The sequence below is a fragment of the Solanum pennellii genome, chromosome 11 (assembly GCF_001406875.1).
Source record: "Solanum pennellii chromosome 11, SPENNV200".
NCBI classification, from domain to species: domain Eukaryota; kingdom Viridiplantae; phylum Streptophyta; class Magnoliopsida; order Solanales; family Solanaceae; genus Solanum; species Solanum pennellii.
In genome coordinates, this window is record NC_028647.1 from 726259 (window position 1) to 753170 (window position 26912).

At 33.8% G+C, this 26912-nt stretch overlaps 4 protein-coding genes across 4 annotated transcripts in view; 1 reads left to right on the forward strand and 3 right to left on the reverse strand.

Moving 5' to 3' along the window:
* Positions 1 to 1216: 1216 nt before the first annotated feature.
* LOC107004192 lies at positions 1217 to 5496 on the forward strand. Its single transcript, XM_015202434.2, has 5 exons — positions 1217 to 1634; positions 1728 to 2238; positions 3149 to 3350; positions 4029 to 4505; positions 4584 to 5496. Exons 1-5 carry the CDS (start codon positions 1289 to 1291, stop codon positions 5010 to 5012), a joined length of 1965 nt encoding a protein of 654 aa, XP_015057920.1. The 5' UTR covers positions 1217 to 1288; the 3' UTR covers positions 5013 to 5496.
* A 91-nt stretch (positions 5497 to 5587) lies between these two features.
* LOC107002965 (O-fucosyltransferase 38) lies at positions 5588 to 16958 on the reverse strand. The gene is made up of 11 exons (XM_015201188.2): positions 16610 to 16958; positions 16085 to 16163; positions 15617 to 15684; positions 12927 to 13015; positions 12282 to 12459; positions 10049 to 10177; positions 9555 to 9691; positions 8124 to 8337; positions 7835 to 8016; positions 6919 to 7011; positions 5588 to 6048 (listed from the first exon to the last, which is right to left on the reverse strand). Exons 1-11 carry the CDS (start codon positions 16796 to 16798, stop codon positions 5925 to 5927), a joined length of 1482 nt encoding a protein of 493 aa, XP_015056674.1. The 5' UTR covers positions 16799 to 16958; the 3' UTR covers positions 5588 to 5924.
* Positions 16959 to 19246: 2288 nt separating this feature from the next.
* LOC107003154 (NADH dehydrogenase [ubiquinone] iron-sulfur protein 5-B) lies at positions 19247 to 23787 on the reverse strand. The gene is made up of 2 exons (XM_015201421.2): positions 23587 to 23787; positions 19247 to 19566 (listed from the first exon to the last, which is right to left on the reverse strand). The coding sequence occupies exons 1-2, from the start codon at positions 23734 to 23736 to the stop codon at positions 19462 to 19464; spliced, it is 255 nt and encodes an 84-aa protein (XP_015056907.1). The 5' UTR covers positions 23737 to 23787; the 3' UTR covers positions 19247 to 19461.
* Positions 23788 to 24512: 725 nt separating this feature from the next.
* LOC107003549 (chitinase 2-like) overlaps positions 24513 to 26912 on the reverse strand; it is a 4713-nt gene continuing 2313 nt past the window's right edge. Inside the window, exons 2-3 of the mRNA XM_015201887.2 lie at positions 25503 to 25773; positions 24513 to 25098 (exon numbers count right to left, since the gene is read on the reverse strand). Of these exons, the coding sequence (XP_015057373.2) occupies positions 24549 to 25098; positions 25503 to 25773 (821 nt within the window). The 3' untranslated portion in view covers positions 24513 to 24548. The remainder of the gene's footprint in view (positions 25099 to 25502; positions 25774 to 26912) is intronic.

Consider the following 26912-nt stretch of genomic DNA (forward strand, 5'->3'; position numbering starts at 1 on the left):
TATTTAGTGGGAGATTTTGACTTTTGGTTATTGGAATTTAGGAGTGCAATTAAGTTTATAAAAAGTTCAACTTTCATGGAAACATATGTTACTTTTAAGAAAATATTAATGTCCACTTATCTATTTCTAATGGATCATTCTTTAATAAGGAGGGGTGATTAATGAAGTTAAGTTTTCAAATAAAGTAAATTAAAATTTAAAAAAAAATGTGGATTAATATGTAGTGAAATGGGAAGAAAAAATAGGCATTAAAATTGGTAAATGTGTATTATAGGAGAGAGATTGTAATGTATCTAAAAACTTATACTAAAATAAAAAAAAAGGGAATTATGTAATATTTAAAAAAAGTAGGGAAAATTAGAGAATATAAAAATTATAGTTGTGTATTTAAGTTATTTTTCCAAGAAAAATACCAAAAAGGATGGGAAAGAAATGCAATTGGAAGCCCATATAAATGCCTAACTTAAATGATGTATATATAGATTGTGTTAAGGTAAATTAAAAGGACAAAATAAAATAAATACAAAAAATATATATATAACTAAATTAGTTTGTAAAATAATTAAAATGTGTAACTTTGTATGGGTGTTTTTTTCTTTCGATATAATATAAATATTAAATAAAAATATTAATAATAATATGATATAATATCTATTATTTATTTAATTAGATATTGTATAAAAAATTATTTAGCATAGGAATAAAATATGTATATATATATGATAACACTAGACACCGAGTAGAAAAAAATCTTGTAATGAATTTGAGTCACATTGTATTTATCTTACACAAAATACAATACATAAAACATTTTGGAAATTAATCTGATCGATTTTTAAAGCTATATATCGAACTATATGAATCCATTTTGGTTTAAATTTTAGACATCTATAGAAAGAAAATCAAGTTCAATACACTTCTATTTTCAATCATTTTCTCTAAAAAATAAAAAAATTACTGTTAACTTTATCCCTCTAATTGTAATTGACCAATTTTTTCGTACCATTTTGAAATAAAAAATTTGGTCAATTTTTTCCTACTACGTGTTTAGAATCTTAAAAAACAACTACTCTTATTTAAAATATACATCATTAAATATATTTTAAGAGAATCGAAACTTACATGCATATTCCCTAATTATCATAATTTCTCCTATAAATACTCTTCACTTCCCATTCTCTCAAACACATTAAATTATTATCCATCTTTATAATAATTCACATTTCTAAAACCTTAGCCTATATAGATATTTTTTTTTTCCTCCTTTTTAATTTTCTTTGCGTGTAATATGGATTTGGGGCAATTAATGTTGAGAGAAACTCAAATAATAGATCACAATAATAAGGAAAAAAAGTATAGTAATTATAATTCTAGTGCTACTTCTTCAATTGCTTCACATGAAGATTTGAGGAGTAGAATTGAATCATTTCATATGCTAGAAAAGGCTAATATTTCTAAGACTGAATCTACCGAAAAGAAACTTTCATGGCTACGTTCACAGATTATTGGTGAAAATGTCGATTTCGAATCCCCTTTTGGGAAACGTAGGCTTACTTATGCTGATCATACTGCCTCTGGAAGATCCCTTCACTATATCGAAAACTATATCATCAATAACGTCCTTCCTTTCTATGGTATGTTCGTTTACCTTGGTAACTATGTACGTACGTACTCCTTCATCCTTAACCAGAAGGGAAAGATAACAACTATTATATCATTTTGTGCAGGTAATAGTCATACTAGTGATAGTCATGTGGGATACCAAACAACAAAATTAGTGCATGAAGCAGCTGCTTATGTGAAGAAATGCTTAGGTGGAGGAGATGAAGATGCAATTATATTTTGTGGTTCTGGTTCCACTGCTGCTATCAAAAGGCTACAAGAAGTTATGGGGATTTCAATCCCTTCTATACTAAGAGAAAAAGTACTCACAAAATGCTTTCGTAACGAAATGAAAGAGAGATGGGTGGTGTTTGTTGGACCTTATGAACATCACTCTAACATTCTTTCATGGAGACAGAGTTTAGCTGAAGTTGTGGAGATTGGATTGGACGAAAACGGGCTAGTAGATATGGAAGCATTGAGGGATCAGCTTGAGTTCTATAAGTCTACGAATAGACCATTGTTGGGTTCGTTCTCAGCTTGTAGTAATGTTACTGGGACTTATTCTGATACAAGAGCTATCGCTCGTCTACTTCATAAAAATGGAGCTTTTGCTTGCTTTGATTTCGCAGCAAGGTATGATAATAGAGTTAAGACTTCTATATACTCACAGTACTAAGAGCCTGTTTGCTGAGCTGGTCAAACTGACTTAAAAGCTTATTTGGCTGTTTGGCAATACTCAAAATAACTTATTTTAAGCCAAAAGTTAAAAGTTGGGGTAGGGGTGCTTTTTTTCCCATCTTATAAGCTGTTTTAAGTTGACCACATTTTTACCTTTTTGCCCTTAATATTTTTATACAATCTCCAAATTAACCACATAACCCTAACATCTCTTTCTTCTATTTTTCCCTTTTCACGTGTGGATGATAGACAATTACTATTACTAATGAATGGAAATAAAATAAATCTTAAATCTTTCAAGTGATCTATTCAAATTATATATTATTAAAATGTAAAATAAGTTGCACATATAACTTAAATAAAAATTTATATTCCTCTTATAAATAATTTGTGATAATAAAGAAATATGTGAATGATAAACAATTATTATTACCTATGGATGAAACTAAAATAAAATCTTAAATCGTTCTTTAATTTATTCAAATTATATATCTTTAAAATCTATAATAAGTTTATATTCCTCTTATAAATAATTTGTGATGAGAAAGAAATATGTGAATGATAGCAAAATATAATTATTTATGGCTGTAAAATATAAATTAATTAACTTTTATTATGTTAACAGCTTTTAAGGATATCTCAGACATTTCGATTTAAAAAGCTGTTTATTAGCAATTATTTGCCAAACACATCTACAACTTTTTTTTTAACTTCAGCATTTTTATCCAAACGCATAATTGCTTATTTTAAAAATAAGTTTCAGGACTTTCAAAAGTACTTTTTTAAAGCTGTTTTTATTAAGCCCATCCAAACGGACCCTAAGTATGTCACCAAAAGATGACTAATATATGGTGTTGTGTTGCAGTGGTCCATACGCGAAAATAGAGATGAGATCAGGTGAGATCGATGGATATGATGCTGTTTTTATTAGTCCTCATAAGTTTCTTGGAGGTCCAGGCACACCTGGAATTCTTGTAATGAACAAAGCACTCTATACATTGAGGACTTTACCTCCATCTACTTGTGGAGGTGGTACTGTTGATTTTGTCAACCCCTACAATGAAAAGGTAAAGAATTATGAATTTAAATTTTATATATTTTGTATTGGCCTTTTCATTCTTATAGATCTAGATGATGTCCTTTTCACCTTTATTTGTGTCAATTGTGAGTTTGCACAATTTGTCCAAAGAGGTTGATGGATGAATTTGACTGTCATTCATTAGTGACATAGGGTTTCTTGTCATTTTCCTTCTAGAAATATTTGGGATAGTTGATAAGTAGACTAATAAGTCAAACAAAGAATTTCAGACAGGCAAAATTCTTGTACTTGAAAAAAAAAATATTTCTTGATTTGACTTTTAGATTTAGTGGCACAATGGCATGACATTTCAACAACCAACTGCAAATTGAGTTGTAAGTGCATGCTCTCTTCTTCCATTACCAGTCTAGATATATTTAAAGGAAATACGTCATCAACATACACAGTATAGTCCCACAAGTGAACCCGGAGAAGAGAATGATATACGTGACCTTACCCTTATCTTTGCGAAACAGAGAGGTTGTTTCCAATAGACATAAACACATCATAGTTAAACAAAAAAATGGAGGAGAAATTAAGCTATAGTAGAGAAATTCAACTGCTTTTGTAAAGTTTCTATCTTTGTGTGTTGAAATTTTTTTTGTGCTTAGCTATCATGATAATTCTGAAGCTAAAAGTCTCTTATGATATGCAATAAAATAAACAGGACACACTCTATGTGGAGAATATTGAAGAAAGGGAAGATGCAGGAACACCACCAATTATTCAGAAAGTGAGAACAGCACTTGCATTTTGGGTGAAAGAGTTCATAAGTCATAAAGTAATTGAAAGAATGGAACACACTTACATTGAACTTGCACTACAAAGGCTTCTCCCAAATCCTAACATATGGATTTTAGGAAATGTAACAGCCAAGAGACAAGCTGTGCTTTCTTTTCTCATATATACTACAACTCACTCTTCGTCAAGTGATGGAAATGGCGGAGACAATGAACTTTACTTATGGAGAGAGACGGGGAACAAGAAAGATAAGCCACTTCACGGCCCTTTTGTTGCTAAGCTGCTTAATGACCTATTTGGTATTCAAGCTAGAGGAGGATGTGCTTGTGCAGGACCCTATGGGCATATCTTGCTCAAGGTTGATGAACCTCGTTCTCTAGCGTTCAAAGATGCAATTGAGATGGTGAGTGCCTCCAAATATGTTTTCTACACTCCAAAACATTATTTGGTAGTCTAACACGAGTTTTCTTTGTCTTAACAGGGCTATAGTGGAGTGAAGCCGGGATGGACAAGGGTCAGTTTCCCCTACTACATGTCCAAGGAAGAATTTGAGTTCATTCTAGCAGCATTAGAATTCATAGCCATTTATGGACAAAGGTTCCTTCCTATGTACCATTTCAACTGGAAGAGTGGTGCTTGGACTTTCAAGAAAAAAGCTTTCAAGGAGGCACTCATAGGAAGAGATCACAATTGCAATTTTTGTGGCTCACCAATGAAGGGGTTGAACCTAGGTTGCCACGACACTGAAGAGAACAACCATGTAGAAAGCCCCGCAAAAGAAGGTCTCATTTGCAAGTACGTAAAGTACCTTGAAACAGCCAAGCGCATTGCTAGCCTCCTTCCCAAATTCCCAGCTCAACGGTCCATACCTGAAGAAATAAACCCTAACCTAGTACCCTTCAGAGTCTGAAGATTGAAATCGCATCGCTGAGCTTATACTTTTGGAAAGAGAATGCTCGTTCTCACTCTCCAATATGATCATTTAGTTGTCTAATCTTTGGTTGGGCAAATACAAGGGTAATTACATGTAATAAACTAGAAGGATACGATGGCATGAGTATACTATACTTCAATATTTTCTTTCTTCATGTAATAAACTAGAAGGATACAATGGCACAAGTATACATTACTTCAATATTTTCTTTTTTTCATGTAATAAACTAGAAGGATATGATGGAATGACTAAACTATACTTCAATATTTTCTTTTTCCTTGTGATTGTTATGAAATTCATGTTTAATCGATTAGAAAAGGTATGTTCATTCTCATTGTAGGGAAAGATCATGCCATAGTCTAACATTTAGTTGGACAAACAAAAATAGGAAGAATATATATTAAACTAGGAAGAAGAGCCTGGGACTAACACTCTTTTTAGTATCTTTTGTATCTTCTTGATGCCTTAAATGAATCATCTTCATAAATATTTTTTTTAAAAAAAACTAGGAAGAAGAAATGATTTTGAAGATTTAGGTACCCCACAAGCAATTTACAAAGACATCAAACAGTTTTGCTCCTTAATTCCAATATAACATCATTTGTTTACAAAGATAAAGAATGAAAAAAAGAATTGGAGGAAGAGGGACCGAGGAAGAGGGCGAAAGACAGACAATAGAAGTGTCATAATGTATATGTACCGAGATACTTAATCACTAGTCTAATGTAAGAAAACAAAAATCAGCTAAAATGGCCAACAAATAATTAAGAACAGAGAAATTGAAGCCGAATAAGATGGTAGAAAATATATGATTTCAGACATTTAGATGACTGAGAACAAGAGAGACCTGCTGGCAGGAAGCTGACAAGAAGCACCCCTTTTACTTTCTTACTCCCTAGAACTGCATATACACTCTGGATATGGATTTTGGTAAAATGACTCTTCCAGTCTTGACCTTGCTCGACCTCTGACTCCCGGGGGAGCTCCAGCCCTTTTTCTTGGAGCACCTTGCCTATAAATTGCAATATGTGTAATGATTTAATTAGAAATCTGGAATTTATCAGTCATCAAGCAAACTTCAACATGGTTATAATTGTTGAAGGCTTCACAATTCCCTCGAAACAGTTTACAATTGATTGTCGTTTACTAATCACGTAAGTTTCTAGAAACAGGTTGAAAAGCCTTTAAATCAAGAATGTTTTTTTAAATGAGTAGTTGAATGTTTTTCTTTGGAAATAATTTGACAAGATTTCTACTTAAGATTTAGATTTCTGCTGCCTGAATCAGAATGAATTAATAAGTAATATGTACGGGAAAAAAATAGGCATGACAAAATGTGAAAGAATATTGTATCCAAACCAAAATCTTAAACAATAGGTAAATAATCTGAAATCATTTAAGGGTTCCGAAGATTTTTTTTTTTTTGACGACAAGGGAAACCCGCAGCCGCTACCCTTTTGGGTGCGCACAGGGTAAAACCCCGCTCCTAATGCAATAGCTCGCAAACCACATAGGAGAGGTAATTTAAGGGTTCTGAAAATTACTTATTTATTTTCGGATTTTCTTGTTTCTCTTTGTCTTTTTTTCTCTCGACTATATTTTAAGGATCTCACTAAGGTTCAACAGGTGAAAGAGTGGACCTGGGGTGAGATGTAAGTTCAAGAAAATAAGCAAGGGGGTTTGGAACAAAGAAAGTAAGCTCAACAGACTGGGAGATGATACATATCCAACATAAAATGGTTTGGTTCCTGCCAGTTATTATTCCTAGGGCTTATTGTCGCACCCAAGTAAGAAAAAACAGAGTTTAATAAGCTTTAAATGGAAACAATAACGTGAGCAAGTGCAGCCGGTAATGTGACTAGCCATTGCATATGTATATCACCTGTTCTTATGCAAATGCCTGACAAGATGTGAAAATGATGATCCATCAAGCTGACCAGCTTCCAGCTGATCAAATATTTCAACTAGGCCTTTCCTGAATGATTAGCAGATAATTATGTTGATATAAATATGTAGATGAAGAGGCCGCCGCCACAAAACATAATCTAAATTGCCCAATTTTAAATGTTCTAACGACTTCTATATGACTCTTCCCTAAGAGAATACTGAACTGTTTGCCAAACAGCAGAGGCCGATCCAGAATTTAAGTTTTATTGGTTCAATATTTAAGGTTTTCTCATTGAGCCCATTATTTGTTTAAAGTTAGGCATTCATTACTATTTGTTGCAATTTTCATAAATTTATGTTCTGTGTTGGAAGTACTGGGTTCATATAAACCCAGTATTAATACTCTACATCTGCTTCAGCCAAACAGCACTTCAGACATGCCAGTCATGGTGGGGCCAACTTTCATGTTATCACAGCACTTCCACATTTCTAGGTGAACCATTCAGCTATTTCTATCCCGTGTACTCGTAGCATCTTTGTGAAGCATTACAATATGAAGGATAGTAGATTTGTGTCCTAAATGAAGGCAATGGCAACACCTCAAAAGAAAATTACCAAGCTTAACTTAAAAAATCACTCTTCTAAAATTGATAAAATAAGCTAAAAATTTTACTTGTAAACCACACACTGAGAAACTTTATACCAACCAGAAGCAACTGCAAACAACAACATACCCACTGTAATCCCACAAGTGGCAAGTGGGGAGGGTAGGGTGTGCGCAGACCTTACCCCTACCTCCCCTCAAGGAAAATTAAAAAAAAAATAAGCAGGTCGAAAAAAGAATTAACGGGAATGAAGAAGTCATGGCAAAGGAGAAACAACTGCGAAATACTCATCAATTGCTTGAGTACCTGTCCGGAGTGATTGTTTTCCGGTGGCCTAAGAATCTGCGGTGCCCCTCAACTGCTCTTGCCATATTACCTGAGTGTGATGGAATGAAAACATCACTCTCTACAGAGATTAGATAATCGAGTGCTGCAGCTTGTGAGGCATGATTTGCAAACTCTCTCAGTTCTGGTGTTGCCAGCATTTCCTGCCAAAATTAGACATTTGGTTTGGTAGGTAAAAATGTGTGATTGTTGTGAAAGAAATTAACTCCAAGCTGCAAGATAGACAGAATGTTTAGGTGTAGGTACAAACCTTGAAAACAACATTTGGAAAGTAAGATTTGAGCTCTGAGAGACGAGTGTTACCACCATAAATTTCTCCAGCAGCAATATAAATAAATGTTGACGGAGGATAACCAAGAGCTTGAAGAAATAATCCGACCTCTTTTGGAGTGAGAGGGCAGAAACCACCAATTCTCTGTTCAGTTGAGTTTATAACCTTAATCTTCCAATGATTTGTCTTCTCTCTAGTCATGGATGAGTAACATTAGATATTATACAACATTATGGGTGTTGCTCTAAATATCATTGCAACAATAGAAGAAAGGTGAAAAGATCGAAGTTACTAGAAACCATGATATCAGAAGAAATTGGAGCAGTTCTTTAATAACAACAAGTTCCCAGGATAATCCCACGAGTGGGGTCTGGAGAGGTTAGAGTATATGCAGACCTTAACCCTACCTTGGCAAGAAGAGAGGTTGTTTTCGATAGACCCTCAGTTCAAAGAAAGCAAAAACACAACGTATATGAAGACTTCACAGTAACAACAGCAGGATAGTAAGAAAATAGAGGCACAAGAGACAAAAAATAGTAATCGAAAACTATGAATGAAAAATAAGGAAATAGTAGAATAATGAAAATTTCCTTGAATAAATACTAATACTACTAGTAGGAGAGACGAGACGCAAACTATTTACTACTAGCCTTCTACCCGAATCCTTGACCTCCACACCCTCCTATCAATGGTCAAGTCCTCGGTAAGCTGAAGGCTAGTTATGTCCTGCTTGATCACCTCTTCGCAATACTTCTTCAGCCTACCACTACATCTCTTCAGGCCCTCCAGTGTCAGCCTCTCACACCACACCTCCTTACTAGGACATCTGCGCATCTCCTCTTGACATGCCCGAACCATCTCAGCCTCACCTCCCGCCTCTTGTCCACCATGGAAGCCACTTCCACCTTGGCAAGAATAACTTCATTTATGACCATGTCTCTCTTAGGAAGCCCACACATCGATCTCAACATACTCATTTTACGCAGGTAAGTTCTACAGTTGTATGGGGGGTGAGTGTTGGCCTGTGGAGAACTCTCATGTTCAGAAGATGCAAGTGGCACCTTCTTATTACATAAAACACCAGATGCTTTAATGTCATAGATGACATCTTGACGTGCATAGTATAGTATGTACTTCAAGGTTCTGTGTATAAATAAATTGTACAGAAGAAGGGATTCTGAAGTTTCAGAACTAAATATCAGCCTGTATGTATAAACTTGTGATCAAAGAATTTTTGGCCATTCCTAAATAACCTACAGGCCATGAATGAGACGCAATACTTTTCACCAGGCTCAAAAAAATAAATAGACTGAAGGCGGATTCTCGCTCCTTTATGCAAATAATACAGCGAGCACAATGAGGACATATATAGCAAAATTATGAAAATATGATAGTGATGATGAGAGAAACCTCATCACCCGAAGTTCCTCTGCTTCTGCATCAGTAAGACCATATGTACAACCAGTAAAAGACAGCATGTCCTTCTCATATCTCAAGTGGAGTGCAACATATCTTTTTGCTCTGGTTCGCAGCTGCTCCACGAGCTTCTGTGGTATCATCATCATGTTAGTAACAAACCCCAAATAATGAGAAATTATAGCTCTACTTTGCAAATGAGATCCAAAACATCAAAAGGATGTAGATGAAATTGTACTGCAAAAACTGACATGGGAATCCTACACCTAATACATAATATATTTATTTCATAATTTGAATGCCATTCTTAAACATGGAAACTTGAACACCAGAAGATTATGTGAAATGCCATAGCCAGCTAAAAAGATTCAGTGTAGTGTGACAATCCAAAAAGGAAGCTCAAAACTCCATAAGTGTTTCTGGTGTTACTAGAATTACTAGTCCCACATTGTTATCATATTTGTCAGATGATGGTTCTAAGTTCTAACCTTTCCAAGTCTCTCAATAGGAGGAGAGAAGCGGAGAGCACTATACAGAGCACGGCATCTTAATCTCTGAATATCAAGAGGCAGTTCATTGTTCGCAAGGCGAGAATCAGATTTAGCAACATGAATGACCTGCAATAATGTGCAATAAGCTAACTTTCGATTTCAGACATATACTTTAGTAGACAAGGCAAGAGAAAAATGGGATCAAGTCTCATGAACAAAAGGAAATAGAAATAAAGCATCCCTTGTAATAACGGATTTTACTGATAATATCAACATCATAAACTGATAAAGTTAAACAAAATGATAAATTTAATCCCCTTCCAGATTTCATAGTTTTGGGAATGCTATCTCCAACATCTTAGAGTAGTTAACAAATCTTAGACTATCGAAAAGAAAGATCAATTTCGTGGCTAATAAATTTCAATGGTCAATTATACCTTCCATGACAAGGCTTCACCTGATTAATATTTGCAAGTTTTTGGTATTAATTCATTGATATGTTTGCACCAGCTTGAGCTGAGCATTGGAGTGATACAATACACTTCAAGCTTTTTAATTTGCTTTGTGCTAATAGTTAGTGAAGTTGTCCCTTATTCTCCATCAAATCGAACAACATAATGAAAGTTGCTTATCATATTACTTACAACTTTCATATATTTGGAGTAGATTCACGAATGGTCACTCGACTTTTATTTTATTGCACCAAAGTCACAAAACTATTTTTTGTAACAAAAAAATCACTCAAGCAGTTGGTTAGGTGAAACACCCACTAACGCAACTCTTTCTTGTTATCTTCAGTCTGACCCAACCTCAAGATGCCACTGTAGAAGAAGTTTGGAATGATCAAGGCTGAAACCTGAGCTTCAGAAGACCCCTTAATTATTGGCAGTATTCCACACCTCTCAATTTATTCAAGAGCCTTTACGCCTCTGAAGACACAGTACTGTATGCAAGTGGATAAACTAGAGATTCTCAGTCAAGTCAGCCTACAAAGAGTTTAATCATTCCAACAACCAGCTTAGTGGTTGGCCCAAGAAATTCATCTAGAAAGTCATAATTCCTCTCTGGTTGCAAGTTTCACCTCGCTCGTGGCCAGGAAAGAAGTCCTAAGTCGTAACTCATGAAAATCTTGCAAAAAAGGGCTTCCACCTATGCTCTAGACGTTATATGCGTGGAGAAGAAACAGAGACAATCAGCCATCTTTTCTCCATTGCAAGTTAACTGAACAACCTTGGAGGATTTTCCATAATTTAAAAGGAATCATGAGGGTGATGCCAAGAGATACACTTGTAGTGTTGGAACGAATACAACATTCACTCAAAATAGAAGGAAAGATGGAAGACTGTTCCTGCTTGCATTATGGAAAGAGAGAATCAAAGGTGTCCTGAAGACAACATTAGCTCCATCCAGAAACTGAAGATGAAGTATTTAGCCCTTATTTTATTTTTGGTGTAAACATGAATATATGGAAGATATAGAATACTTAGTTGATGGTCTAGGATCTCCGTAAGTAGTTTTAACTTTTAAGTTCAGAACATCTTCCTATATTACCTTTTTTAATTATGGATAGCTGCAGTTTTTATGTTGCACCAAATGGTTATACAAAAAAATTATTTAAAATATCAGACAACTTAGCTTAAGTATGACAAAAATTTAATAAACTATTTCGCGTAATCAGAAAATCACTGAAAGTATTACAGAAAGTCACTAAGCATTTTTTATTGTAACCAAAAAGTCAATTCAAATTTACCTATTTATCATATAAAATGTCTCTTTTGTATTCTCCTAATGAGTTTTTTGATATTTAGGCAAAGTTGAGAGACTTTTTTTTGCAAAAAAAATAGTTTAGTGACTTCCGTGATACTTAAATAAAGTTAAGTGATTTTCTTGTTACAGAAATAGTAGAGTAATTTGAGTGACCCTTCATAAAATTAACCCTCATATAAACATCAGAGGTTTTGTTGAGCAAATATTGTTTGAAAAGAGAAATGTTCTGAATGGGTAAGACCGCTATGCACACTATTAGGATGTTGTCCATACAGATATATAATAACTTCGCAAACGACACCATGTTCCACAGTCTTCTATTTATATATTAACAATTTCCATGGCAGTAAACAAGGGCAACAAGGTAGCAACAATTTTTTGATTTGGTGGCCATTGCAAGAGAGGGTTAAGACAATCTACCTTAAAAAAAAAAAAAAGGTGATAGGAAGAAGATTTTACATGCCTGATGCTCCTTCCACAATTGAGTCATTTCTTCATAGTAACCCACTCCTGACCATGACGTGAAGTGCTTCCTAGCTCGAGGTAAAGATTCTATTTCTTTAGGAAGCTCTTTAATAATCATGAGGTCTCCTCGTAATGCTTTAATGAAATGGTTCTCATCAAATATATCTGAAAATGTACTGTACATTAGCCCATTAGAACAAACTAGAGTAAGTATGTTTAGATAAAGTAAAAAAAAAAAGCAGTTGGTAGAGATCAAAGCACTCATCAGAAATGTTACAAGAAACAAGAGAAATATCAGAGTCTAAACTTGTAAAGAAATAGATCTTGGGCCTAACTCAACCTCAAAAGATAGCTCGTGAGTGGAGGATTGCCCAAATCCATAAAAGGAGACCAGACAGCTGGAGCATGGGCAATTTAATTTGGGGGCTCAACATCGAGTATGATGGGTCCTGCTATGGTACCATGTAAAGAAATGAATCTTGGACCTAACTCAACCTCAAAATCTAGCTCATGAGGAGGGGACTGCACAAGTCCATACAAGGAGACCACCATCTAAGCAATACATTACATATATAAACACATTTCTAAAAGAATGACAAGCCATGTGAAGTTGTAAGATATACAGTAAAGAAAAAAATATGACCTTGAATCTTGCCAGAATGAACGCTTGTCCAATTGAGGAATTACCAAAGTTGCATTCATCACATGTGCCACTGCCACCATGTCAGCTATCTGTAAGCAAAAAGAAGCAAAATGAAAAAATTAAGACTGAAGGGGAAAGTACTTCATTAACTTATAAATATGTGGATATATTTGCTTAAAGAAAGGGCATGACCAGAATGACATTTCAATAATGAGACGGGACTACATCCAACAACATAATGATTCATGAGTCAGCACTTCAGAAGTCATAGCATAATCATCTTACCAATGAAAAACAAAATTAGCAAAACTTATGGAACTTTGTCCCTTGGAGTGAGCGTGAATAAATGAAAATCAAAGATCAGTCCTTGTATGTTCGAACAACGCTGAGATACGAGGCATCCTATCCAAGGTTCGGCGCCCATCTTTGAAAACTTTATTTCCACCCATTATACAAGAAATTGGGGATTTCATAATGTCTACATCAACGTATATTGGGAATGCAACGGCTGAAGATACAAGAAGACCAAGGCTCAACGCAAGTCAACCCTCGGATGTGCAAATCCCAAATCCACGGGCAAATTCCTGTCCGTTTCATCCTTTTTCCACCCGTAAATCAGCTCATTAAAATAAAGTGACACCTATGCGTTTATTTCCTGTCTGATATTTTGCCTATCTTTGAAAAATCGAGTCTTAGATTTTCCTGGCAACATGTCAATTCCTTGCTAAGTGAAAATATTATTTGATCCAGTAACTTTAAAAGTGGATTAAGAGTTACATGAATATCTTATTCTATGATATGTTCAATTCGTAGATTAAGAGTAGATGAAATCTTATTTTTATGATATGTTTCAATTTAAAGTTAACTATTTTATTTTATTTTGAGAAAGAATTTGAAGTTAACTTAGTGACCTATAGAATTTGGTATGACTGATAGCTTTGGTTTGAGGAAACTAATTCTTCTAGTTAGCATAATACTCATTTTGATTTAAACGTATGATAAGTTCCAGGTTTCTAATTTGACACATATGAATCAAATATATGTATGGTGCATGATTTCATTATCTAAATATAGAGTTAAAACTCAAAAATGGTCAAAAAATGGAGTTCTTATTCAAATTTTTATTATCATAATTTCAAAGCATTGTATGACATTAAATTAAGTCAATCATTTTTTGCATTTGCTTAAAGCTCAATACATGTCTTTTGAGTCAGCCTCAAACAGTGTGAAAATGGAAGCTAAATCTGTCCAGAGGCCGAAATTACATCAGCAGGAGCAGAAAAAATGGGGTAGGGGCAGTAATATTTCATAGAGACAATAATTCTTTGAGGCTAAGCCTGAAGATCATCTGGTAGTAGCAAAGATTGGGTCTCAGGAGCCCAATTTAAATTTCTCTTATTTCTTGATTTCATTGTATTGTATACTAACATTCATTCTAACTTGGATGAATCCCCCTTGAGTTCATTGTTTTATTTTTGGTTCCTTGTAATTTTATTTGTCTTAAATACTGAAGTTTTAAATTAACATAGATTGCCTTGAGAGTTTTAAAAGAGTTTTTCTTTTCAAACAGTCCAAAAGAGCTTTTCTTTTCAACAAAATGCCAAAAATACTTTTTCCTTTCACTTATTAAAAAATTTAAGAAATTCTTCAATCAATTAAGTTAGTCAAATAATTGTTTAGTTAATCAGCAGATAACCATGTGTTAAGCGGACATTTCAAGTGCTTAGAACCTTCTCAAAATGTTAATAGGAACACTTATCTTTGAAATTTTGAAAAGATTTTTCTGTTAGAATCTTTTTAATAAAAATTAAAGGTTTTCATAATTGCCTTGCAAAATTAAGTGGCAACTCTGTTTTCAAAATAACTATTCTTTTTTTTTGTTGTTGCCAAGTTAGGCTTTTGAGGATTTGAAGTAAACTTACAAAATTAACATGTAAGTTTCTGTGATGCCACAGAAACTGGAATGTTTATTTAATTTTCCATGAAGAGAAAAGGAGATCAAGCTAATAAAATTGGGCGAGGTCAACCTTAACCAATAGACATGGTCCAGATCTGCCATTTCTCTCCAAGACTATGCCAACTTACAATCATAATTCATCGTCTTCTTGCTGGGAACAACGTTTTCTGGTCTTATAGAAATCTAATTCCCATTCATATGACATGTTATGATTATTTTATGTGATAAAAAGTATAAATGAGAAAAGTGTTTTTCTGTATGCCAAATATGTCTCAAATTTAAAGAATCATCAAATTGCTAGTGCATCATTTAGTTATTTCCTTGCAGCAACACAACTTCGTATGAGACTGCTTTTTCTGTTAACTTCCCCCCACCCCCTTTATCTATGAATGCTATTTTTTTACAGACTTCATTCCGAACAGCGTATAAACTTAAAGGCCCACTTTAATTTGTCTTACTTTAATATCTATTTCAAAGCTGAAGGTTTTAAAATGGCTCATCTTCAATCAAGTTAACTTGTTGAATGATACCCTAGGAATATACAAGTAGAAGTGCATACAAGTTACTACATGCCCACTAGCATTTACATGTTTAAGCTGATCCACACTTTTAGCTCGTCTAACCGTAGCACGAAAGCAATTTCTTTGAATTATTATGGATTAAAAACAAGAATGATTATGTAACATACACACAGAAAATGGAAATTAGAAATCTAAGGAAAGATCAAACTTACACCCGTCCTCATTTGATTTAATCCACCATTACTTTTTACAGTCAAGTAGCGATTCCATCCTAGAGCAGCTGGACAAGAAGGATAAATTCTGCATAAGACTATCTGCTTAAAAGTTACAGCATACAAAAGGTTCATATTGTGCATGAGTTGGTACATGTTAAAGAGATTGCAATTGATAGAAAACAGCAAAGGCGTGATCTTTTATTTATTTTTATGACTGAAATACGCTGTTTCAGCTTTAAACAAACACAGGCATGAACTGATAGAACACATAAGAAACGACATACAGAAAACTGTCCCCACACCCTATAAAAAGAATCTGAAAAATGAGATCTTGAGATAATCAAGTATTTCCCTTTTACAAAATTCAGAAAAAATTAGTGCTCCCAAAAGGCAATGGAGATACCTTTTTTCCATATTAACTAGCAGGAAGCAAAAGAAGCACAAGTTATAGTAGTAGAGTTTAACCTTTGTATTTTGCAGTTGGCTTAATGCATGGATGTAAACCATGGCTCTTTGAAGCTTCCCAAACAGAATTATCTTCATTCTGCAAAAGTCAAAAGAAGACGTTCTCACTAACACAAGTCATCTCATGGTGCTCAACCTACTCCATTAACAACTAGGCCAACGGGAGTAGCAAGCTAGAGCCGAGGGGTTCATCCGAACCTACGACAAAAAACTACACTATTTCTACATTGTTAAAGTAATATTTCACATATACGTGTACTTTTTATATTTCGAACCCTTTTCTTGAAAATCCTAACTCCGCCACCAACTAGGCCACCCCTTGATGCAATAAAAAGCAAAATTTCAGAAAATTACGACATATCCAGAAACTCTCTAGCCCAAATTACAAAAGATCAGCTCAAACCACAAAAATCACAAACACCCATCAATAAACTAAGCAATATAAGCAAAACAAAACAGCAGAATCACCATAAAAATAAAAACTTTAAGCAATTTCAAGAAATAAATAAATAAGTAAATAACAACCTCATCGAATTCAGGCTCTTCCTTCTTCTCCGATGTCAAGACAAGCTTTTGTTCATCTTCTACGATATCCTTAGTGTAATAAAAGAATACGAACATTGACAAAACAAAAAAGAGGAAAATGTAGAGAGTAATTGAGAAATTGGATGTTCTCCTTGTCGTCCTGTACTGAGTATGGCCTCTGTTCCCCATTTCTTATACAAAATTTCACACTCCTCGACTCATCAATGGCTACAAAATTATACAATTTTCGATGCTTCAGAGTTCAGAGAGTCGAATTTTGGGAGAATTTGTTGACTTGATTTGGGTTACAGCACAGATTCATAGTTGGAAAATGGCATTTTACGTCCCCTAGATTTGTAGATAGTTCATCTCAGTTCTAATTTTTGTGTTATTGACACTTATGCCCTTATTTTGTACTCGTTGACGTTGAGTATCGATTTATTTGTCTCATTTCATTTTTTTATCGGTTTAAAAAGGGCGTGTGTTTTCATTTTTAGTGACTCTCTAATTCTAATGAAAACATGAATTTTTAAAGATCACAAGATTAAAGGTATTTTGTGAGGCATAAGTTATATATTTTTGTGTTATTATAAACCTCAAATTATGCCCTCACGTGACTTCAATCTCTAAAGAAGACATAAGGTCAATTGCTAAGAACTTGTTTGAACAGTCTTATTTTAGGAGTTTTAAATATTAAAAAAATAATTTAAAAAGCCTTGAATTATAAGTTAAAATCAATAAAAAGAGTCAAAAATATATTTAAACAACGTGAAATGAATAAAAATATACTTAGTTGATAGTTTGATCCATAAATATCTTTGTTGAAAATAATTTAATCTAAAAATACACTTATTATTACGTTATGGAACAATTGAGCTTATTGTTTGACTGATTATTCAGAGCCAGCAATTGACTGTCGAATCAACTAGAAAAAGATCGCTTCGGGGTGACTTTGGTGTGAAATTCTAAAATTCATAGTTTATCTCTGATGAAGCCTTTGAAAATTGTCGTTGTATCCCGCATATAACTTTATGAAAATATACAATAATTTCATTGTACATGTCAACTTAATTTAGTTGGCTATATATACCGTATCTATTTGCTCAATTTAGTTATACTATTTGTCACGTGGAGAGTCTTATGTGAGACAGCATCAAAATTCTCCGATTTAATAGAGTCAGCAAGATCCAAGTGACCAGAGTGATCAACTTAAGGGGAAGTTTCGCAAGTTTGTGAAGACAGATTCTCGTCACTCAGTTTTCAATTGATTGCGAGTTATTGAGCGAGCTTAGTCAACCCAATTTTGTTACATTGTATTTATATATGTAACCAACTAAGAGAATAGAAAAGATATTGAATTTGCATGTTACCTTCTTCTCCAAAGTTCTTCCATTTCTACAAATTTATCGTGCTATGGAGCTATTATCAAGCTTTCCCATTTTCTGTTATTCCTGTTATTAGCTTAGCTTGTATTTCAATTTAGCTACCAATATAATCAAATATCGCTCATGAAGTAGCGATTTTGTCCGCTTGAAAAAGTAATATCGCTGCAATAGCTTCCCATTTTCTGTTATTCCTGTTATTAGCTTAGCTTGTATTTCAATTTAGCTACCAATATAATCAAAAATCGTCCCGAATAATAAATATGGATGTGATATTGTGAATACTAGATAATAGAAAAAGGAAACATATTATAGAACATAATACAATGTCTATAGATACCTTTTCTGGACTTCTGTAATAATATATAGTGGTGAATATTCAGTATTGATATAGGCAAGGCATATAACATCTAGCAATAAAAAGTCTTGGCCAAACCAATGTCACCTTGTAAACCTTAATACTAATCTTCCTCTTTGATAATTCATCACCAATTCCAAAAGATATAAACATGGCCATCTTACAAACTTTTTTAAACAACTTGTTTAATAAATCCTTGAAACTCATGTTCCTTCTGGTAAAATGGTAGCTATTGAGAAATACCCTTCTGGACTGCAAGTATTCATAATCTCCATTGATTAATCTAAAGCTTTCACTCTTCACAAAATCACAAGGAAAAAATGGAGAGACTCTTGTACTATGAATTGAATTGCAAGTGCTCATCCAATTAGCCATAGTGTTCATGCATATATAGGAGTACACTCTCTGTGTATGTTGTATTTATAGTTTGCATATAAGTAAATGCAATCAACATCATGTGAGAGAGTTTCCTGAGTAGTTCAACTAATGTAGTTGTTGTATACTATGTTTGGTAGCTTTTGTTGCACCCATTAAATTTCTACCAATAACTAAGAGTTTAGACTAATGAATAACCACTTACTATATTGAACTTATATTCATCAAGTAAAAAGGGTACTCTATATTGTATCAGGTTATCAAAATAGGTAAAGAAACTGAGGGTGTTCATAACATTTAGCAAAATCCTAGCTCTTTTCATCATGATGCAGGCTTCCCATCGCGAATTTCATATTACACGTAAGAGTCACAGATTTCAAAGAAAGAGCTGATATCATAGGTCTAGAGCCAATGGTAAGAAGTAAATGTGCCCTTAAAACATATGTTGCATATCACCAACAAAACAAAGGCCAGGCAATATGAGAAAGAAACTGAACTGAGTCATAGGTCTAGAGCCAATGGTAAGAAGTAAATGTGCCCTTAAAATATATGTTGCTTATCACCAACAAAACAAAGGCCAGGCAATATGAGAAAGAAACTGAACTGAGTCATTTCAATGATGCAACTCACATCAAATGCAACTGATATAATTCTTTATTTCAAAATTCAAAACGACATACAGTTTACTTCAATGTCTTTTGGTTGATAAAACCATGATTGATCAAGAATAACAAAGGTCAGTGATGACCACCACCACCACCATCTACACCTTCCTTTTTCTTTTGTGAAGCAGCTCTCAATTGGCGCTGCTCCTCTTTGTAGATTCGGTTCCTACGTTGATACTGCAGTAAAGGAAACAACAACCCTGTAACTAAAGAGTACAATGAGAAGTACCAAATGATTTATGAATATATTTGAGCCATCATTTTCTAAATGTTTTTGAGCTATAGAATTCCAAAGAATTTTACCACATCAAAAATGACAACATGGATTGAATCAGTCGGTCATTGACAGCTCAAAAGGAGGGGAAGTGAAGAGGGAATGACCATACATCCATTTTTTTAACAAGTAGGAGACATCGACAGTAGCCACGTAAAAGAGTTCTATAGTCTGTCCCAGAAAACTAATGAGCTTAAGGGCACCGGTACACCACATGAGCACTACTAATTCATGCACCTCAAGTCTTCAATATCTCTTAATCTTCAGTTGATACATACATCAAAGTGTCTTATAGGGCGGCCAATTTGGGCTTATTTGTGGTTAAATCAAGAAGGAAATCAATCAAATTTAATGAGTTCTAATCAATCAAAAAGCATTGTCCTGAACATGACCAATAACAATAACATAAGCAGAACAAGTAGGATAGTATATTAGTAGTCTATGAATCTAAGTAGAATAAAGAGGTGCAAAGGATCCAACAAGCTTGATCTACAAATAGTGGAACTGTGAAAGACTGAAAAGTGAAAACCAGAGTACCATACGGAGTTTGAAATGTCAGTAGATTAGTAGTCCAACAATAGGTAGAGCACTAAAGTGTCCCAATAAGATGAAAAGAAGAGGATAGGAAGCACAGACACAATACCTAATTTAACATATTGAAGTCAGAAGACACACACACCCTGGAAAATGTCTGCCATAGATGTTAAAGTTTATTCGTTCAACGGACAAGGACTATTCTTGGATATCAATGGAACTTTGCTCCAAATTCAACCTAATTTGAAGGAACATAGACACTAGAGAGACAGCAATGCTCCACATTTTCACCAAATATAATTTCACAAAATGTTACCACATGCAAGTATATGTCCATATACGTGGAGCATTTTCTAATTGCATCATCTGATTTTAAATGGAATACATTAGTCCCTAAAACATTATAACTAGTCAAAAGAAGAGGTTTCTACAAAATTCATGCCTCTATATGACAAAGAAAAGAGCAGAGGAGGATTTTATAAACAGGGAGGAAAGATGTCGCTTTCAGTTGAGCAGAGAGAAGTATTGCTCATTGAGTCAATGATTAAGATGAACAGAGGATGATTGTATAAACAGGGACGAAAGACATCACTTTCAGTTGAGCAGAGAGAAATACTGCTCATTGAGATTATTAAGTACTTCCCATCACTTTCTTTTCTTTTTCTTTCTTTTGGGGGTAGAAATAAATGTCAAAGTTTTTCTACATACAAATATCTGATTTCGCAAAGGTCAGGGATTAGCAAATCCTGACTTTGAGAACAGAGATCATAATTTATTTGGCACCATCACAGTAGAAGGTACCTTTCTCACTCAACTAATGCCATTAAGTCTAAGAAAACATAGTTTCCTTGATGTAGGTAATTTCTTGCAGTAGCTAAACTTGGAAAAGGCTTCCACCATTTACTTCACTCATTAACATATTAGAATAATTAAGCATGTATTAATACAAGTAGTATATGAGCTACAAACTGAAATGTGTACTCTCAACATGGAAATGAAGTTTGCTACTTCGCTGGGTGAGATCTACAAACAGCTATTGAAGCTTCTTCCCTATTACTTCACCTGTCACCAATTTCTAATCTAATTTCTACATCAAGTAATGAGGTTTATACATCTCGTCAGGACCATAAAACACCTAGCCACAAGCCCCCAACTTATGAGAAAGATCTCGGCTGTAGCTTGAGGCACTCCCAAGAGAAAATAATAACGCTTCTCAGAAGAGTAGATAGTAATGCTGATAGTGACAAGGAGATCAATTAATGAAAGAGCCAAAATCAAATAACAGGAAAGATAGCTGTATAAATCAAGATTAGTCTCTTTTTGAGACTCCATAAAAAAAATTAGCTGATGTAATGTTTTCTACAGATTTAGGACGAGACAATGCACACAAGGTGCTTAACTACAGATGTTCCAGTTCAGTCCTTGTAAATCGACTACTCCCATTTCCTACTTATAGCAATGCCTTTGCTTTCATGGCTTCTCTAACAAATCACTTGAGAGACCCTAAATTTTTATTTTTATTTTCGATAAAAGTGAGAGACCCTAAATAAGACGGATCAAAGAGGTATCTCCAGGTATAACTTTTTTATCAAAAAAGAAAAGAGAAGTCCAGGTATAACTCTAAAATAGACAAAGGGTGGAAATCCACATCTGTTTTACAAAGAATGAGAAAATATCTGTAATCTAACGAACTTAAAAGGTCTTTTGAGACGACTTCCCTCCATTAATTTAGGTCTGTCTCGGCTTATTTTAAGACCCTCAATCAGCAAAATATATCATTTATAGATCTCTTATCACATGACAAGGCTTCAGAGCACCTACTTAAATTTAAGTCCTCCTCAGCTGCTTAGCCGCATAATGTGTTTGATATGATCCAAATAATGAAAAGATCTAGCAGATATATAATGTGGCATGCTGGTGAGCCAAATTTTGTCATCGCCAGTAACCTTGAATTTCCCCCAAATGATAGAGCTTAAAGGGAACCATAACTAGTTCAAAGTAACAGCTGTACTGATATAAACCAAGTACGAATCAATTGGCATTTGGACATGATTTGGGTAAAATTTGAAATGGAAAGAAGAGAAAGTTGAAATTGAAAAAGGATATTTGGATGTTAAAGTAGTGTTTGGAGATGAAATTCACTTGGAATAAAGTTGACGACTTGTAAGTGAACCATTATATTACTCAATAAACTCTCCTCAAACTTTGAATTCTCTATTTTCAAGTTTGAAATAATGAACCAGACTGATAAACAGGCATTTATTTGAAATAATATTTAAACATTTGAAATGATATCCATGCACACTTGTTAAGCCTGCCATGATGTTTGGCGACTAGACATCAGCCATATGCATATTTGGTCAATTTTTCGATAGCTTGACTTACAAATACCACTTTCTCCATTTCCCTGTATGATTCATCAGATGTATTTTCCTTGACATTAAATCATAATATTTTTAAATATCTATATTCCTTGGTATTCCAAGAAAGAGTGCAGTACAAGTATAAATGGAATACTATATATGGAGGTCCTCCCCTATACATGGCCAAGCGATCTCATCAATCTTTTCTTATTTTATGTCTGTGTACTACTTGAACTATCTTTCTGATGTGTTGCTTCTAATCTTGTACGATCTTGCTGACTGCATATCCATCTTAACATCACATTTCTATGTTACTTGTTTTATTAATATGATGAAACTTAGAGGACCAATATTCACTACCATAATATAAATTGCTATTCTCACAGCCATTCCAAAGAAGTTTCCTTTGACTTATTAAGTGTCTTTCTATCACATAGTAATCATGCAGCACCTCCTCCACTTCAACCATCCTATTTTCATTATATATGCTATATCTCCATCTATCACGTCATTCTCATGTAAGTCTAGACTCAGATAACTAAATTGTTTGCATTTAGGAAATATAATCTCGCCCAATCCCACTTTACTTTTGTTCTTCTTATGAGGGCAAAACTTACAGTTTTTTCAGCATGTATACTATTTTATTTCTACAAACCTTACAATCCATATTGTTTCTCTGTAGTTTCAGCCACTCATTAACAAGTTGCTTGCTTCGTCAATTAATAAATGCCATCATCAATAACTACAGTGCAAATCACCTCCTACAGTTCCACACATATATCTGATGTTGGATGAAAAATGAAAAAAAATCCATACTTCGAGGGAATTCAAATCTGAGAAGCTTTTATTCGAACCAATTCAGCTTATAAAGTATCAAATCTCTAAAAACCCTAAATACAGCTGAGGACAAATTGCCTAATGGAACTGCTGAGTTGTTTAAATCTTCAGGATAAGGACGATTGTTAAGCAAAGGTGAAAATACCAAAGAGATCGGAATCTAATGGGAAAAAAAAAATCGAAATGTACCTCTTTGGAATGATGAAGACACTCGAAGTAGTCTTCTCTAAGAAGTACACAGTCCTTGGGCTCCCTGCATCGAGACATACACTCACTGAAATCCATCCAGAAATCATAGCATCGTCCTTTATTCCCTGTAATTCCCCATCCAGACGCCATTGGAGTAAACTCTTTCTTCTTCCTCTGCTATGGAAATTGGTGAATTGCGATCAGAATCGGATGTTAAGGGCTATAGCGGATCGATCCACATTTGGGCCAAGACCCAACAATATCTTCTGTAAATTCAGGCCCAAATGTTTGTTTTTCACTCGTCTTGACCGATCCGTTAAAAATAAGAAAAACTTTCACATATAGCAACTTAAAAATAATTAATTACTCTATATAGCTATAATTTAATAATTACAATTTGTAGCTACATGTTATATGGAGGAGAGAGGCGATCGAGACTGGGAGAGAATGGAGAGAGGCGAGAGAGGGGGAAAAGAGTGGGAGAAAGGTGAATTGTATATGTATTATACATGTGTATTTGTATATATGTCAAGGGAGAGTTGGAGAGGGAGGAGAGAGGCGAGCGAAATTGGGAGAGGTATGAGAGAGGCGAGCGAAATTGGAAGAGTGAGGAGAGACGCGAGCGAAACTGGGAAAGGGCAGAGAGTGAGAGAGAGGTGAATTATATATGTATATAACTGTATATTATACATATGCATTTGTATATAGAGCAAGTGAGATTGGAAAAAAGGAAAAAGAAAGGTGAGCGAGATTGGGAGAGGGTACTTGATTCAAAATCACTCTTTAATGTGTAATGTAAAATAATGGTACTTCTAAAATATTAGACTATTATCTAAAGTAGTAACATAACATTAAAATTCATTCATATTTTATCAAATACAAGCCCCACATTTCTAGGGTGGGGCTCTTGAAATCTCCTTATTATCTCTTCAATATTACAAATTACAAAATAACAATATACTTCATACACTAGTAGAATTTAACAAAAATGCTTGAATTTTCCTCTCATAAATGTAATTATCCTCAGATGAAGCATCAGCAGAGTAAATCATTGCACCATTAACATGAAATCCATTAGTTTCCAATAATTTCAAAGCATCAAAAAATGCATCACCTTGAATTCCTCTTCCATCCACTTCATAGCTAGGAATTACTTTCTCTTTATTAAATTGTTCACTTCTTAGAACAAAAGCCTTCAAATAACCTCTTGGTGTACTAACTTTATCTGTATAAAATTGATGATTTACATAGTCAATTGATTCTCCATAGTTGTTGTATAACTCTATGTATGGTAAAATTGTTCTATAATATGGTGCAATTGTTGCTATAGATATAACACTTTGGTTCTTTAAGAGAGTTATTAATTCTCCTATGCAATAAGAGAAACTTTCATTGTGTTTTGGGAATCTCTCATAGTCAATGTCAATTCCATCAAGGTTATATGTGTTGACAATTGATTTGAGGGAAGTGAATGCATTTGATATCCATTGTTGAGTGTCAATAGGCTTGTACCTGTTTAGAACATAATATAATCGAGAATGTGTTTGAGTTAGTTGATTAAAAATAGTTGATAAGCATCAAGTACTCAGAAATATTATTTTTTTTCTAATGACAAAAATAGTATCTAAGTAGATTTAGGGTTTATCATACGCCTAGATAAGCTATGAGGTACACATAAGCAGGAGCACAGGCAGCATCAGAAAATATTACTATTTATACATGATTAAAATTATTTTTTAGATATGTATAATAGATGTTGAACCGTCTTTCATTAGTTCGTGTGTTTCCTTCTCAGATTTTGAACCCTTTATTAAAAATCTTGGTTCCGCACTGCTTATAAGTTAGTCTGAACAACGCATAAAATTCGTCAAAATGTGTTTTTAATAAGATGAGATGGCAACGTAATTCAACAATACCAGATAAGGACTTTTGAACCAATACTCCAACCAGAAAGGCTAGCCAAGACTTTGACATTAGGGTATTTGGATTTAATTGATGCAACTGAGTTTGGGGTTAATGTTGATGCCCAATATGGTGAGAATTTGCCATTTTGTGGGTTCCCTAGAGAGTCAGCATCAATAGCAAAACTAAGAATGAAATGAAAGTCAATTCCTTCATCAATTGGAACATCATCAAATGTTATTGGTTTGCCTGTTGCTCCAATATACTCCATCATTACCTTCCCATCTGAAAAATAAAAATAAAATTGGGACATAAGCTAATATATATGAAAAGAATTTTTATATTATCAGGTTAATTGTTTAAAAGATGAAAACAATGTTTTTAATAACAGGTGAATGAATAATGCGCAAAAACTTGTCTTGACAGGAAAATAAAAGAAGAAATCTGACTTAGGAGGAGCTCGCGCCTGAATAACTAGTTGGTGAAGCCCAAAAATATATGTTTATTATATATTACATATATTTAATTAGTGATCATTAGGTAGCATATGTTATTTTTTGTTTAAGCATATATAAAGAAGCATAAAACTCAGAATAAAAAAATACAAAAATTATCCATTAATATGAGTTGTAAGTTAATAAAATAATTTTGAGGTAAAAGGAGTACAAAAAATTATCCTAGAACACCAAATCCAGCATATAATCTCTTTTATTTTTGTGTATTTGACATAATTTTAGCTTGAGAAAAAAATACAAAATTAAAGAAGAAAAAAGCAATCTATGACTTACCACAAAATTGTCGAATTCTTAATAATAAAGCAAAGAGGTGAAGGAAAATGAAGATAATTTTAGCCATAATTGTCTTGGTTCATTCATTAAAAAAAAAAATTAAGATATTATAGATTTCTAAACTAAAATTAATAATAAAAACGGAAAAAGGCCTAAAATACCCTTGAAGTATTGAAAATGGTACAAAATTACCCTCCATCCACCTATTGGCTCCAAAATGCCCTTTTCATCCACCTATTGGCTCCAAAATACCCTTATCATCCACCTTTAGGTTTAAAATTGACCACTTTTTTAATTGTTTTAAAATTAAACTCTTTAAATATTTTTTAAAATATTTGGCGTTCAACTATTGATTATAATTTTAATTTATTAATATAATTTATAAACCAACCCACTACCCACTCATTATTAACTAAATCTCACTCAATTAATAATCCAATTATAATATCAAAATCGTCATAAACACTACTAAAACACGATGAAATTATAGATTCCTGAAAAGACATCCAAAATTATTTGAGTCCGAATCGAAACCCCAATTAAATTTAGGTTGAGCCGCTTATTTAGGAGGACACTTTCTTTCAAAATTGAATTAGAAATTTATGATTAAAGGTAAACAAGTAATACATCCCGTAT

Bases quoted from the DNA above. Each gene is read 5' to 3' on its own strand.
- LOC107004192 (XM_015202434.2), top strand. From the start codon at position 1,289: ATGGATTTGGGGCAATTAATGTTGAGAGAAACTCAAATAATAGATCAC. The intron at 1,635-1,727 runs GTATGTTCGTTT...CATTTTGTGCAG, and splicing joins TAACGTCCTTCCTTTCTATG to GTAATAGTCATACTAGTGAT. The intron at 4,506-4,583 runs GTGAGTGCCTCC...TTGTCTTAACAG, and splicing joins TCAAAGATGCAATTGAGATG to GGCTATAGTGGAGTGAAGCC.
- LOC107003154 (XM_015201421.2), bottom strand. From the start codon at position 23,736: ATGGCGTCTGGATGGGGAATTACAGGGAATAAAGGACGATGCTATGAT. The intron at 19,567-23,586 runs GTACATTTCGAT...CCTTTACTGCAG, and splicing joins GTCTTCATCATTCCAAAGAG to TATCAACGTAGGAACCGAAT.
- LOC107002965 (XM_015201188.2), bottom strand. From the start codon at position 16,798: ATGGGGAACAGAGGCCATACTCAGTACAGGACGACAAGGAGAACATCC. The intron at 13,016-15,616 runs GTAAGTTTGATC...TTTTGCTTACAG, and splicing joins TAAATCAAATGAGGACGGGT to ATAGCTGACATGGTGGCAGT. The intron at 7,012-7,834 runs GTACTCAAGCAA...CTAATCATTCAG, and splicing joins AAAACAATCACTCCGGACAG to GAAAGGCCTAGTTGAAATAT.